At 36.8% G+C, this 14,664-nt stretch overlaps 1 protein-coding gene across 1 annotated transcript; it reads left to right on the plus strand.

Annotated features, from left to right (window-relative positions):
• Positions 1–9,001: 9,001 nt before the first annotated feature.
• On the plus strand, positions 9,002–14,077 carry LOC123547933 (uncharacterized). The gene is made up of 2 exons (XM_053552037.1): positions 9,002–9,183; positions 13,684–14,077. The coding sequence occupies exons 1-2, from the start codon at positions 9,114–9,116 to the stop codon at positions 13,920–13,922; spliced, it is 309 nt and encodes a 102-aa protein (XP_053408012.1). The 5' UTR covers positions 9,002–9,113; the 3' UTR covers positions 13,923–14,077.
• Positions 14,078–14,664: the final 587 nt, after the last annotated feature.

A 14,664-nucleotide genomic window follows, 5' to 3' on the forward strand; every position in this document is an offset into this window, starting at 1 on the left:
TCACAAGCGCAAAATAGCGAAATTTTCTCAAAGTCGCACTTCGACATTGTGATTTAACATACGACGACGAATTAGGAATTTAGCGATTTCGCAATTCGCCGTCGTGACCTCGAACGAGATCACGATAACTAAGCATGAAATCGAGAGTTTTTAGCAGTTTGCCACCGGTCGCACTTTGCAATCATGATCTAGCTCTTCGCCATCGTCATTTCACTGCGCAGGTGATACATGAAGCGCGGAATCATGAAGGCAAAGCTACACTTACAGTAAAATTCATTTTACTATCGTATATTTACCTACAGACATATCCTTTGAATGATATATCCAATTATAATAATATTTCGAAAGTTTGTTACCACGAAACATCTGTTTTGAACAAATATTTTTAGCTTCAAAAATATCATGAGGATACCCCGACCCCCACATACCTCTGCGTACTATGAAAATGCCCCAGCTACGTGCCTGTTATTTAAAGGGTGACAACTTATTTAGAATATTTTAAGTATCCAACTCTGTGGGACAGAACAGTAAAACATGTATTGGACAGGTATGTTGTGTGTCAAGATGCTGTTCATTTACTAAAAAAATATGTTGTTTTGTGATATACTGCTAAACCTTAATGAGACGACGTTTCGTGTGTAATACTCAGACCCCTAGCTACAAGGTCAAGGTCACACTTAGAAGTCAAACGTTAATAGGGTTTGTTTCGTGTCCGGTTGGTGTGTGTGGTCAGCTCATTTGCGCTGGGTTTTGATGACGTTGCATTCTTGGTTTCCCCACCGTGATAATGGACAATTTAGTAAAACATGTTTTTTATCTACAATGCAGTTCGAACAGTTCATTTACGTCTAACTTTTCATATCTCCCTGTTTCTATTCTGATCGGTGCTACACCACATCTAAATTTTGCCATAGCATTACGGAAGTGAAATGGTAGTGACTCTTTAACATTTAAAATTCAGATTCAATTATTTTACACTAAAAGTGTTCATCAACTCAGTTCTTAAAGATTATGTGAAAACAAAAAGGTTTATGAGCATAGAACTTACAGATTATGTGATACTGAAGTTAGTAGTTTCATCAACCAAGTACTTACTGAATATGTGACACTATATAGGTTCATCAACCAAGAAATTACAGTTAATGTGACACTCAAAAGGTTTATGAACAAAGTATTTTTAGATTATGTGACACTAAATACGTTCATTAACCCAGCACTTACAGAAATGTGACACTAAACAGGTTTATTAGCATATACTTTATATATTATTTGATTATCAGTACTTACAGATTATGTGACATTAGACAGGCTCATACAAATTATGTGACAATAAAAGGATTATGTGACACTATTACAGAATATTAGGCACTCAACGAGTAATATAGAACAGAACATGCGCCATAATCAAGTGCTTACACGTTAGATGGCACTATGTGATATTGAACAGGCTTATCAATAATGTACTTACGGACTATATGACACTCAACGGGCTATATGACACTGACTGCGTTAATCAACCCAGTTCTACATATTATGTGGCACTGAAGGCTTATCAACCTAGTAGCTACCTGTTATGTGGCACTCAACGGGTTATGTAACACTAAACTGATTAATTAACCCGGTACTTACAGGCTGTGTGGCACTTAACGGATTATGTGCCCAGTAATTACAGGCTATGTGGCATTCAACGAGCATGATGAGTCATCCAAGTTTTATAAGCTGTTTGAAACAAAATGGGTTATGTGACACTAAAAGGCTTATATAATTAATAGTGGGACTCGTTCCGAAAAGGCCGGTTAGTGAGCCGCGAGCTAGTTGAATGAATGGTTACCGACTTCTATCCGCCTGGCGCCTGGCATAGTGGTAGGGGTTGGAAGGTAATTGATACGCACAATAAAGGTGTCTCATAAGCCAAACTGGCTGACCCTTTCGGTAGAGGTGACACTATAATTAAACAAGACCTTTACCTTTACCGTTATAGTTACAAATCATATGGCACTAAACGGCTTATGTAATGCTGAACTGACTAATAAACCCAGCACTTACATGTTATGTGTCCATCAAAGTGTTATGTGACACTGAACGTATCAATTAACCCAGTATTTACAGACTATGTGGCATTCAACGGGTTAAGTAAACCTGACTTTGTTAATAGAGAGTTTGAGATTTCAAACTTCGCCTTCCCCTTCAACGTCTCTCATATATATTTTGGGTAAAACGTCACCGATATGCGTGTAGTTTATTTATATCACACGTTGCTACTAAAGTTTTACATGTAATATCACGTAAGCCTAAGACTTCTCTTTATTACTATGCGAAATAAAAAGCTTAGTTTCAGGATTTCTGCTTATTAAGTTATTTGATTATCCATATATATAATTAAACTAAATTTGATGCGAAACACTATCAATAGGTATAAGAATAATGAAGTTTTGTACGGCTAATGATTTTAACTAAATACATTGAACTGAACCTGGAAGTATGAAGTTATCAACTGATTTTGAGAAACTTTGAGATTTTATTCAAACTTTAACTTCTACGGCATATTTGTGTCCCCAGGCGGTATCGATTATACCAGATGGGCCTTTTTGTCGTATGAAGTGAAGTTTTGAACGTCCGAGTATGTGATATCACGAAAGTCGAAACTTCATTCTTTTTACATCTACTCTGTCCACATACTCGGCATCAAAGACTGAAATCTTGATGGAGGCACATAGCATGACAGTCATTTTACTTGAAAAATAAATAATTACGCGCGATTATCATTTGGTGGAACATTTTATTTTCACATCCAAATAAAATCAATCTGTTTCTGTCGGACACTTAATACGACAATTGCGTTTTAATTATAAACATAAAATGGTACTAGTAAGACGTATCAGACAATTTCAGATCTATGATATCATGAGGAGAGACGTTTCCTGTTAGCCGTATGGGATAACTCCATTCTTGAAATGCACGGAACCAGAGTCTGGCAGAAGAAAATTGTGGGTTAATTCCCACTTTGATTCTTACATTTTACAAAGAAAGTCGGTCTTGAAACTCGGTATGACCCTACCCTAACCCCTAACACCCCCCCCCCCCCCCCCCCCCCCCCCCATGAAATGGGTGCCCCCCTCTTTAATGTTGGTGTCCCTCTAACCAAAATTCCTGGATCCTCAGATGCTTTATTTATAAAATAGTATATTAAAATCATATTGTGCTGCCTGAGAGTTTGGCATTGTACAGAGTCATACATAGTGTCATTATCACGTCGATATGATCATTATAGGTTATTAAATGTATGTGGATATATGCACGAGTTCTGCAGCGGTAATATTGCGCGACTTTAGGAGCGCAATATTGTCCGCGAAAGAACGATAATAACCTTTTTATTACATATCCACTATAAAATGATTAACTTATATCTAAATTATCGTTCTGTCACGAAAGACAGGAAAAAATACGGAAAAAATTCTCCGAAAACGCAATAAACAAATCAAACTGACGCGCATTAATATTTTCCGCGAATATGACGTCAAGTTGTTGTCGCAACGTGCGCTCGGACGCCACGGACGTCACGCGATTCTTTCCATTACAACGTTAAGAAAATACTCCACGTCCTATATTAGTCCAACTCATTTCCGTCTGATAAATTACTACGTGCCAGTATCTAATAGGTCAGATTAATCAAAGTGTAAAAGTAAACAAAATGTAGCATAAATTACAAATTAAACAAACACACAATAGCAACAAAAATCTAAATAAACGAGATCCGCAATGGACGGACCGTCAGGGGAGGTAAATAGAGTCACGGATTGGGACTAGTCCGATATTAAAGCGTCCAACGTCATTATATGGAAAAATATTGCACGATCGCAGTCCATTGAAACCCAATGGAAAATAATTTTAGGTATGTAATAATCATTTTTATTTCCTCTCATGTATGATTTACAATCGTGCATTGGTATACTGACTATATGACATAATTTTATATAAAACCTAAATGTTTGGAGCAACATAACCGATTTTTACATTGTTGCATTGTTTTTTCGTTTGATTTATTTATTTATTATTTTTGTTTGTTGTTTGTCTGGTTTTTTTTTAATTATTATTTTTTTTTGGTAATCACTCTAATATATATCCATGCGATGACTTATATTATCTGAAAATGTTTTTAAAAAAAAAATTTTTTCATTTCTAAAAACCACTTGTAAAATTCCTGCCATTTTCGGACAATTGGTATCAAAAATGCACGAAAAACACGATCTAAGTACTTATAAATTGAAGTGGCGGATTAAAAGAAGTTGGTCATTTATTGTTTGAAATCTCAAAGATTTTAAATCGAATCACGGCATACGTTAACTTCGCAAGAGACGTTGAAGGGGAAGGCGAAGGTTGAAATCTCAAACTCTCTAATAACTCAGAACGAACAGGCTATTTGGAACTCTATGGGTTATGTGATTCCCAACGTGTTATTTGACCCAAAATTAACAGATCATGCGGCACTCGAAGTGTAATGTGACACTGAATGGGCTTATCAACCCAGTATTTACATGCTGCTGTGTGTTACAAAATAAGTTATGTGATACTAAACATGTTAAATGACCCAGTGTTACAGGCTACATGGCACTCAACGGGTTATGTAACACTGAACGTGTTAATAACCCAGCACTTACATGCTATTTGGAACTCAGCGGGTTATGTGACACTGAACGGGCTTATCAACCCAGTACTTGCAGGCTGTGTGGTACACAACGGATTATGTGATACTGAACATGTAAACTGACCCACATTTTACAGGCTATGTGGCATTCAACGGGTTATATGACTTTGAACGAGCTTACAACCTAATACTGCTATGTGGCTTTCAACGAGTTATGTGACACTGAACGGGCTTATCACCCCAGTACTTACAGGTTATGTGGCACTGGAGGGGTTATGTAACACTGGACGGGCTAATCAAACCAGTACTTACAGGCTATGTGACACTGAACGGGCTAATCAAGCCAGTACTTACAGGCTATGTGGCACTCACGGGTTATGTAACACTGAAGAGGCTTATTAGCCCAGTATTTACAGGTTATGTGGCACTCAACGGGTTATGTGATACTGAACGGGTTGATAAATCCAGTAATTACTGGCTATGTGGCACTAAACGGGTTATGTAACACCGAACGGGCTTATCAACCCAGTACTTACAGGTAATGTTGCACTCAACGGGTCTGTGACATTAAACTGGTTGATAAATCGAGAACTTATAGGCTATGTTGCACTCAACGGGTTATGTGATACTAAATGGGTTGATCAACCCAGTACTTACAGGCTATGTGGCACTCAACGGGTTGTTTGACACTGAACGGGCTTATCAACCCATTTCATACAGGCTATAAGACACTCGATGAGTTATGTGACACTAAACGCGTTGATAAACCCGATACTTACAGGCTATGTGGCACTCAATGGGTTATGTGATACTGAACGAGCTTATCAACCCAGTACTTACAGGTTAAGTGGCATTCAATGGATTATGTGATATTGAATTTGTTATCAACCGGATACTTAAAGGCTATGAAACATTAAACGGGTTATATGGCTATATGGCAAAGGCTTTGCATTTTGTAGGAATGCATCTTTGATATATTCTTGTCATATATCTTAAAGAGTTTACTAAATCTAAATTGTACATATTAAAGACACATTTTAAACCATTGTTTTTAAGATTCGCCAAAAATGGTGTGTAATTATACCCAACCCCCCCCACCCCCGTAACATACCAACTACCCCCCCCCCCCCTCACAATTTGTCCGTAATATAAGGACATTGATAATGTTTTTGGTTCTTGATATTCAGGCTGGCAGAACGGAAGCTACGAGGACCTGCGTTTCATATGAACTCGATTTTAGAGGAAGAAAACTAAACTTCGAGATATACGGCAAGATCTTCGTCTCAATTGGGGGTAATGTCTCACCCTGACACCGACTCCATTCCCTACACATCCTAAAAAATAAATACAAATCATTGTTACAAAGGGTGTATCTAGTGATATATCAAAGTATTAATTCATGTCTTGCGCACGACAATATCTCGTGTGCACGACACACTATTTTACAGGAATAAACAACACCAGGATTATACAGATTAACGACTTTGTAAATTAATTAATATATAGAACCCAATATACCAAAAGAATTCTTATGTAAACCCCAGGCTAGTATGACTTTCATTTAAGGAGTTAGTTTTTTCATTTATTGGTTTTATGTGTATACTTATTTCATAGCTGATCTGAAAAAATATTATCATTTTGTTACAAGAATTTTGTTTGGTTACTATTTTAATTTTTATTTAAGGACGGCGAACTGTCAGGTTATCAAATGTAATGAATGAAACAATGTGAATTAATGTAAAATTTTACAAAACCATGCTCAATATAATTGTAAATTCTAATGAAGAAACAAAATGGCATCACTTTCAACATCACCATCATATCTTCAACACAGCATGTCATTTCATGATTGTCATATATGTTTAATCGTAACGTTATCATCATACAGAATGTATCAATCGTTTTCTTCATCATTATCATCAACATGTATTCATAGTTTACGTCATCGCATACGGAACTTTGTCATCATCGTTAACGTCATCAGCATCGGCATGTCATCATCGTTAACGTCATCAGTATCGGCATGTCATCATCGTTAACGTCATCAGCATCGGCATGTCATCATCGTTAACGTCATCAGCAGCGGCATGTCATCGACGTTACCATCATCACCATGAGCATTTTATCAACATTATCGTCATCAGCATGTCATCATCGTTATCATCATCAGCAACAACATGTCATCATTGTTGTCATTGTTATCATTAACCTGTGCTCATCGTTATCGTCATCAGCACCAGCATGTCATCAACGTTACCATCATTATTATCGTCATCAGTATGTCATCATTGTTGTCAACAGCAGCAGCATGTCATCATCATTGTCATCAGCAGCAGCAACATGTCATCATCATTGTCATCATCACATCTACATCAACATGTCATCAGCGTTATCGTTATTTTCTTACGTTGCTGAAAAAAGGCTCGTTTTTTTTATTTCAGAAGGTAACGTGATACTAGCTTCGGCATGTCATCATTTTTATCATCCACATCCTCCACATCATCAACGTGTCATCATCATTATCGTCATCAGCACTAGCATGTAATCATCGTTGTTGTCATCAGCACTAGCAGGTACCCCTCCCCCCTCCCCACCCACACACGTGGAGTTTCGACCATACCTTTTCTTCAAACCCCCCCCCCCCACCCCCCCCCCCCTCACTCACACACACACTGGAGTTACAACCAAACCTTTTCATGTGAAACAGTTACTGTAGTGCTTTTCTGGTTCAAATAAACTCGAAATTTTCATCACTTAAATGATTCAGAATTAAATTAGTACAAAATGTATAAACAAAAAAATAAGTAAAAATAACTGTAAATTTCAATTTTTTATACATGAAATAGTTTTTGTAATTTGCACATCATGTAGAAAAATTCTCTACTCCTAATTATTGAAATACTGTAGGCGTGTACGTCTCTTTAAAATAGATATAATCTTTGGGAGATTAGGCTGGTATAATCTTGCATAATTATTATTTTTCAGGATTTTTGATAGAACTGTTTAACAATGGCAAGCACATTGGATTTATGGATGAGAATGGATCTTTCCAAAGAATTTCATCTCTTCAGCACATGTCAATTTATACGCTCTTCATTCTTAATGGAGTAATAGATCTTCTACGATACAAAACACTCCTCATTATTGAAGGTCTGGAGTATTTATCCCTGTCAATGGCCTTTGCTTGGTAAGTCCGTGTTCTTGGGGTATTGCTCAATTTAGCCTAAACTACGCACGCAATCTAGGTCTGAATGTTTGCAACATATACACATAAATAAAGAAATAGTTACCTTTGTAAATGAATTCTGGTTAAGGTTTCTGTAAAATAGATTTATATTTCTTTATTCGAAACAATTTATATATCGTGTGTATAACTGTGTGTGAATGGGAAACGGACTTTTTTTACATTTTGCAAAGAAATGTACAAGGAACTTCTAAAACCTTAAGTGCGGATGAAGTGAACAGGATCATAAAATATCGTTACTTCTGGTCGTTTGTATGGTGGCGCATTAGGACATTTTATTATGTCGCGTTGGCGTGCGCGCAGTTTATGTAGCACATTTCGTTGTGTCGTCCGGACGGGCGAGCAAGCGCCCCATAACCAAATTTTGAAAAATTTTATCATCGTTTTTCGCGCGCATGCCAAGACGAAATGAAATGTTTCGTTGTCTCGTATTGGCGGGCGTACAGGACAACACAACAAAGTAATGCTACATAGCCGCCCGCACACCAACGCTACAGAACATAACATTTCTTTCGTCTTCACGCGCAACCATACACGCCATATCGAAATCCTTTGATTAAATGCACGCACACCAGCGATTTTAAATGTTTTTTTCTGTCGCCCGTTCTATGTTTTCGTTTTGTCGCGTTGTTAGTGTGGTTTTGTCGCGTTGACCTAACACTTTGTTACCGAATAAACGTTAATTCTTCTGGATAAAGTCGTCTAAAATCTTCAAAGAGGGGTCATGTTGTTAAGGTATCTCTCCTCTTATCACTCTAATTACGTACCCTACATCTCTGTATCCGAGACATTCTCAATTTTTCGTGTAAGTAGCTGTCCAGCTGGCTTACATAAGGTCGGTGGTTCTGTCGGCTGCCGACCCCTGCATGAAGTAATGCATGGAGGAGCACCTGGGGTCTTCCTATTTCTTCAACGCTTGAATACTAGCCATATGATCTGGATTGTGTCGGTTGGACTGAAAAACCCAAACTAACAACAAAAACATCTTTGACTACTCTAGAGGGTGCATTTTATTTTCGCGATGTTTTATTTTATTTTCAGGGATGGGTGGTCTTTCTTTTATTTCACCAATACTAAAAAAAAAGTTTCTTCTGGGCACGTCGGTTTGAATTGGAAACCGTAGTTCACAGTCTTGGTATAGTGTGGTGTTTGGGAGCAGCCATCTCTATACTGTGGGAATGCCGAACTGTGGACAAGTTTTTGCCTAACTATTGTCGCTCACTGATGGTTTTGTCACTTGGTACTTGGTTCTTCCACGTGCCATTTTATCTTTATGATTCAAGAGGATTCCCTGGTATGCAGCTATTCATTTTATTCAAATTTTATTAGCGCATCAAATTTTCTAAAAAAAATAAAACAGAAAGCCACGTATAATAATACTAAAGCATATTAAAAAGACTTGCGTTATTTTAATATTTTATTCATTTGTATAAAGTAAAGTAAGGCTACACTCCTTCGGTTTTTACATCATATTTCCATCGTGTTACTAACGATTTTGCAGAGGGTTCTTTTTACATTTTGTACAGACTACGAGTGTTGTTACACATAAACACTATCCAGAACTCAGTAGATAACTTTAGTTACCAGTATTAACTAATGAACACTAAATTTTTGAGAGAGATTATAACATCACTATGCCCATGTGTAGCTTATCTTATCTCTAGGGAAAACATAAAGTGATCTCCTATCCGGATAACCTTGTCTTTCCCGCATGGTAGGCAAGAATTGTGATCACTCATTGTCCGTCGTCCGCCCGTCCGTCCATCCACACTTTTCTAATGACATCTCAGCCTCTGAAACTAGTGTTTAGAATTGCACCAAACTTGGTCAGTAGCATTCAGGCATACTATTCTATCAAGTTTGTTCAGATGTAATGTAGAATCATTGTAAAGACCTTACTCATTTTTATTCAGATGAAGGATCTTGATGTTCCCATTAGAGCCTCAAATAGAAATATTTGAAACGACTTTATTCATGAAGCGTTCGATGGATCTTCATCAAACTTTATCTGTAGCATTATTGTAAGGCCTTCGCCCAATTTTATTCAAATGAGGGCATTTGGTCTCTTATAGGGACCGCTAGAGCTAAAAATACAAATGCCTTTAAACAACTTCTTCTCATGAACTGCTTGATGGATTTTCACATCGATGTAACGTCTACTCCAAAATTTATTAATTTAGGGGTACCCGACCCTTTTTAGCTCATCTGATTTTTTGAAAAAAAAATGATGAGTTATTGTCATCACTTGATCGGCCCGGTCGGCGTCAGCGTCGGCGTTTGCTGGTTAAGTTTTATGTTTAAGTTCGGTTTCTTGCTACTAAACTATCATAAGCTTTTGCTTTGATACTTTCAAACACTTGTTCACCATCATAAGTGACCCTTTTACAGCAAGAAACATAACTCCATCATGCTTTTTGCAAGATTTATGGCCCCTTTTGGGACTTAGAAAATATCAGATTTCTTGGTTAAAGTTTTATGTTTAGTGTCAAACGTTTCTCCTAAATCTATCAAAAGCTATTGCTTTGAAACTTGACACTTGTTCACATTCTTAAAGCTGACCCTGTACTTCAAGAAACATTATCTCCACCCTGCATTTTTTCTAAGAAATTATTGCTCCTTTGGACTAAGGAAAAGCATTTGTCAAGAGGTAAGTTTTATGTTTAGGTCAGGCCTTTCTTCCTAAACTATCAAAGCTTTTGCTTTAAAACTTGCAACACTGGTTCAGCAATTCATAAGCTGACCTGTTACAGCAAGTTAACATAACTCCTTTATGCTTTTTGCAAGATTTATTGGCCCCTTTTGGACTTAGAAATTATCAGTTTTTGGTTACGTTTTATGTTTAGGGGCAAATTTTTCTCTTAAACTATCAAATGTATTGCTTTGAAACTTGCAACACTTGTTTTCACCATCATAAAGCTGAACCTTCGTACACAAGAAACTTAACTCCATCCTGTCCTTTTTTTCAAGAATTATCGCCACTTTTGGACTTAGAAAATCAGTTTTCCAGGTTGTGTAATATGTGTTTAAGTCAGCTTTTTCATAAACTACAAAGCTTTTGCTTTAAAACTTGCAAAACTTGTTCACCATCATAGTGAGCTGTACAGCAGAAACATAACTCCGTACTGCTTTTTGCAAGACTTATGGGCCCCTTTTGGACTTAGAATAATTATCAGATTTAATTAGTTAAGTTTTATGTTTAGGTCAGCTTTTTCAATAAACTTATTCATGCTATTGCTTGAAAACTTGCAACAGTTGTTTCACATCATAAGTGACTACGTACATCAAGAAAACCATAACTCCATCCTGCTTTTTGCATGATTTATGGCCCCTTTTGTACTTAGTAAATAATCTGGTTTTCTTGGTTAAATTTTATGGTTTAGGTCAGCTTTTTCACCTAAACTATCAAAGCTATTGCTTTAAAACTTGAAACACTTGTTCACCATCATAAAGCTGACCCTGCTACAGAAAGAGTAATAACTCTATCCTGATTTTTGCAAGAATTATTGCCCCTTTTGGACTTAGAAAATATCAGTTTTCTTGGTTATGTTTTATGTTAGGTCAGCCTTTCTCCTAAACTTTCACAAGCTATTGCTTTGAACTTGCAACCTTGTTCACCATCATAGCTGACCTGTACAGCAAGAAACCACACTCGCACCCCAATCCTCTATCCTCGCCCCTTTTTCAGCCAAGATTTATCGGCCCCTTTTGGGACTTAGATAATATCAGATTTCTTGGTTAAGTTTTTGTTGTTAGGTCACTTTTCTCTTTTTAACTATCATCAAAGCTATTGCTTTGAAACTTGCAACACTTGTTCTACCATCATAAGCTGACGTCTGTACATCAATGAAACATAACTCCATCCTGCTTTTTTGCAAGATTTTGTGGCCCTTTTGTACTTAGAAAATTTCTGTTTTCTATGTTAAGTTTTATGTTTAGGTCAGTTTTTCTCATTTAACTATCAGAGTCATTTATTTTGAAATTGCTACATTTTGTTCACCATCATTAGCTGGCCCTGTACAGCAAGAAACATAACTCCATCCTGCTTTTTGCAAGATTTATGGCCCTTGGGACTTAGAAAATATCAGATTTCTTGGTTAAGTTTTATGTTTAGTGTCAACGTTTTCCTCTTAAACTATCAAGCTATTGCTTTGAAACTTGCAACACTTGTTCACAATCATAAGCTGACCATGTACATCAAGAAACATATCTCCATCCCTAACTTTTTTCAAGAACTATGGCCTTTTGGACTTAGAAAATCAGTTTTCTTGGTGGAATTTTTGTTTAAGTCGCTTTTCCTTTTAACTATCATAAGCTGTTGCTTTTAATACCTTGCAACTATTGTTCACCATCATAAGCTGACCATAGTACAGCAAGAAACATAAACTCGTCCTGCTTTTTGCAAGATTTAATGGCCCCTTTTGAACTTAGAAAATATCAGTGGTAGTAGTTAGTATTATGTTTAGGTCAGCTTTTCTCCTAATCTATTCAAGATATTGCTTTGAAACTTGCAACTGTTGTTCACCATCATGACTATGTACATCAAGAAACATAACTCAATCCTGCTTTTTGCAAGAATTATGGCACTTTTTGGACTTAGAAAATCATTGTTAGGACCCAGATTTTTCTATTATACAAAAAAAAAAATCAGATGAGCGTCAGCACCCGCAAGGCGGTGCTCTTGTTATGGGACGCTATAGCTGAAAAATCGAAATATCCTTAAACGCATTCATCGCCTGAACGGCTTGAAAGATTTTCACCAAACTTTATTCTGTAGCATCCTTGTAAGGTCCCTCTCTTCTACACTGGGGTACTTTAGCTAAGTATAGAATTCTTTAAACAACTTTTCTCATGACGCTAGATTTAGATAACATTTTATAGAGACCTTCCAAAACACTCTCAGCCTGCTCCAGTTGTTTGTGTGTATTTTTTTTCCATACCAATTTTAAAGACCTTAGTCGCATGTATAGTGTTTGTAACTGTTTGATTTTATGTTTTTCGGTGGTTTTTCCGAAAATAACGGTGGAATTATATCTGATAAATCACTGGCCAATCATAGTGTAAATTATCATTTCTGATACCCGGAATATTAACGTCAAACGTTTTACCAAGCGTATGAAAGCGGAAACAATATGACGATGACGTCATTAAAAATGACGTTCTTCTTTGCGATGCTTTCTGATAAATATTTCCGCAAATTTCTACATTTTATTGAAATAAAACACAACAAAAGTAGAGGTTTTGACATAAAATTAAACGAAAAAATTGATGGTATCGATTGTAATTTACGGGTTATTTCACTCGTGAACACCCAAACAGTTCGTTATTTTCAAAATATCACGTTGGTGCCCACTCGGTGAAAATTATACCGTGATTATTACACCGAAACCAACAAGTATCCTCTATATCATCTGTCACACTTATTTATGTAAATCAACTTTTACTGCCTCTGGAAATTTCGACACCATATCATTGTCCTCTTTCAAAGTTGGACAATCTGTAGCCTGTTTAAGCTCTGAAACTCAGGTGATCGATCTAGGGACATCATGACCGTCTAAATAAACGACAATATCTTTGAAAATATTGCAATAGTATCAACGGTAGGTAAGAAAAAAAATCATCTAACATGCTTACCTGAGTAAGGCAGGAGTTTACCCAACATTCGGGACAGCGTGGATAAAAAGACCTTGCTAGTGCTTGTTTTTCTATTCCACGCGGTCCCTCGGGTTTAGGAAAACCCTGTCTTACACAGGCAGACATGTAAGATCCGTAAAAATGTCTTTATACTTTATTACAGGCGCTGATCCAAATCCAGCGTGGGACAGACACAACCATAGCAATGCACAGTTTATTGCCACTATGTTTGGATTCCATATTTTACTGAACATAACAATCAGCTTACTTTTGTTTGCTGTGATGCGATTGGTTTATTTGCGAATTGTGGGCGGTACTAAAGGTCACGTGATGTTTCACCGTATACCAAATGATGTTTCCGAACTTGAAGAAGAATCGTGTCTCTTAGAAGAGGAAATGTGACAGAATCGCTTAACATATTACAAAGTCCGTTTAATATTTACTAACACTAAAATTCAAACAAGTTAAAGCATAGAAAAGTTCCATCTAGTGCACAACGATATTATAAAATGATCATCTTATAAATTTTTGGTTTGGTTGCAATGTCTGTTTTGAAATTTGGTTCAACAGGTTGTGGGGGACCCCAGGAATTGGATGCAAGGACAAGACCATTCTCCATGTTGGACATCTATAATCGTTTTTTCTTTTTTACTGTTTAACATCCTAATGGGTGTTTTGATGCGCTAGACAAGTCTACGTCCTCGCACACAACAAACCTAGTCATGGCTACAATTTAGTAGTACATTTCCTAAATCTCGTGAATGTGACATCCGGGCATTCAAACGTGAATTTGTGACAAATAAGATCTTTGCCATGTTTCAAAAGAGCCACCTTTCCATTCCTCGGGTTTGTAATATGTAATCCGGCGGAGCGCGGTTTGCCAGAGAGTCTAAATTAGGGAAATTATATTTTTAACGTTAAAGGTTATTTCTAAGAGTCACGGAGTTAGTTTGATTGTCAAATTGTATTGGACATCAGTTGGCGAGGGACCATTTGACAGCATAAGTGTGACTTGCCAATTCTAAGTGTTCTTTCCCAAGGGAAGGAACAATTAGAAGTGTTTTAGTGATTTAAATAATTAATACCCTTTGCTGGTCGTTAGCATTACTTTATGAGATATATTCTATGAATCCACTTTGAAGGA

This window comes from Mercenaria mercenaria, chromosome 9 (assembly GCF_021730395.1).
Source record: "Mercenaria mercenaria strain notata chromosome 9, MADL_Memer_1, whole genome shotgun sequence".
NCBI lineage: Eukaryota > Metazoa > Mollusca > Bivalvia > Venerida > Veneridae > Mercenaria > Mercenaria mercenaria.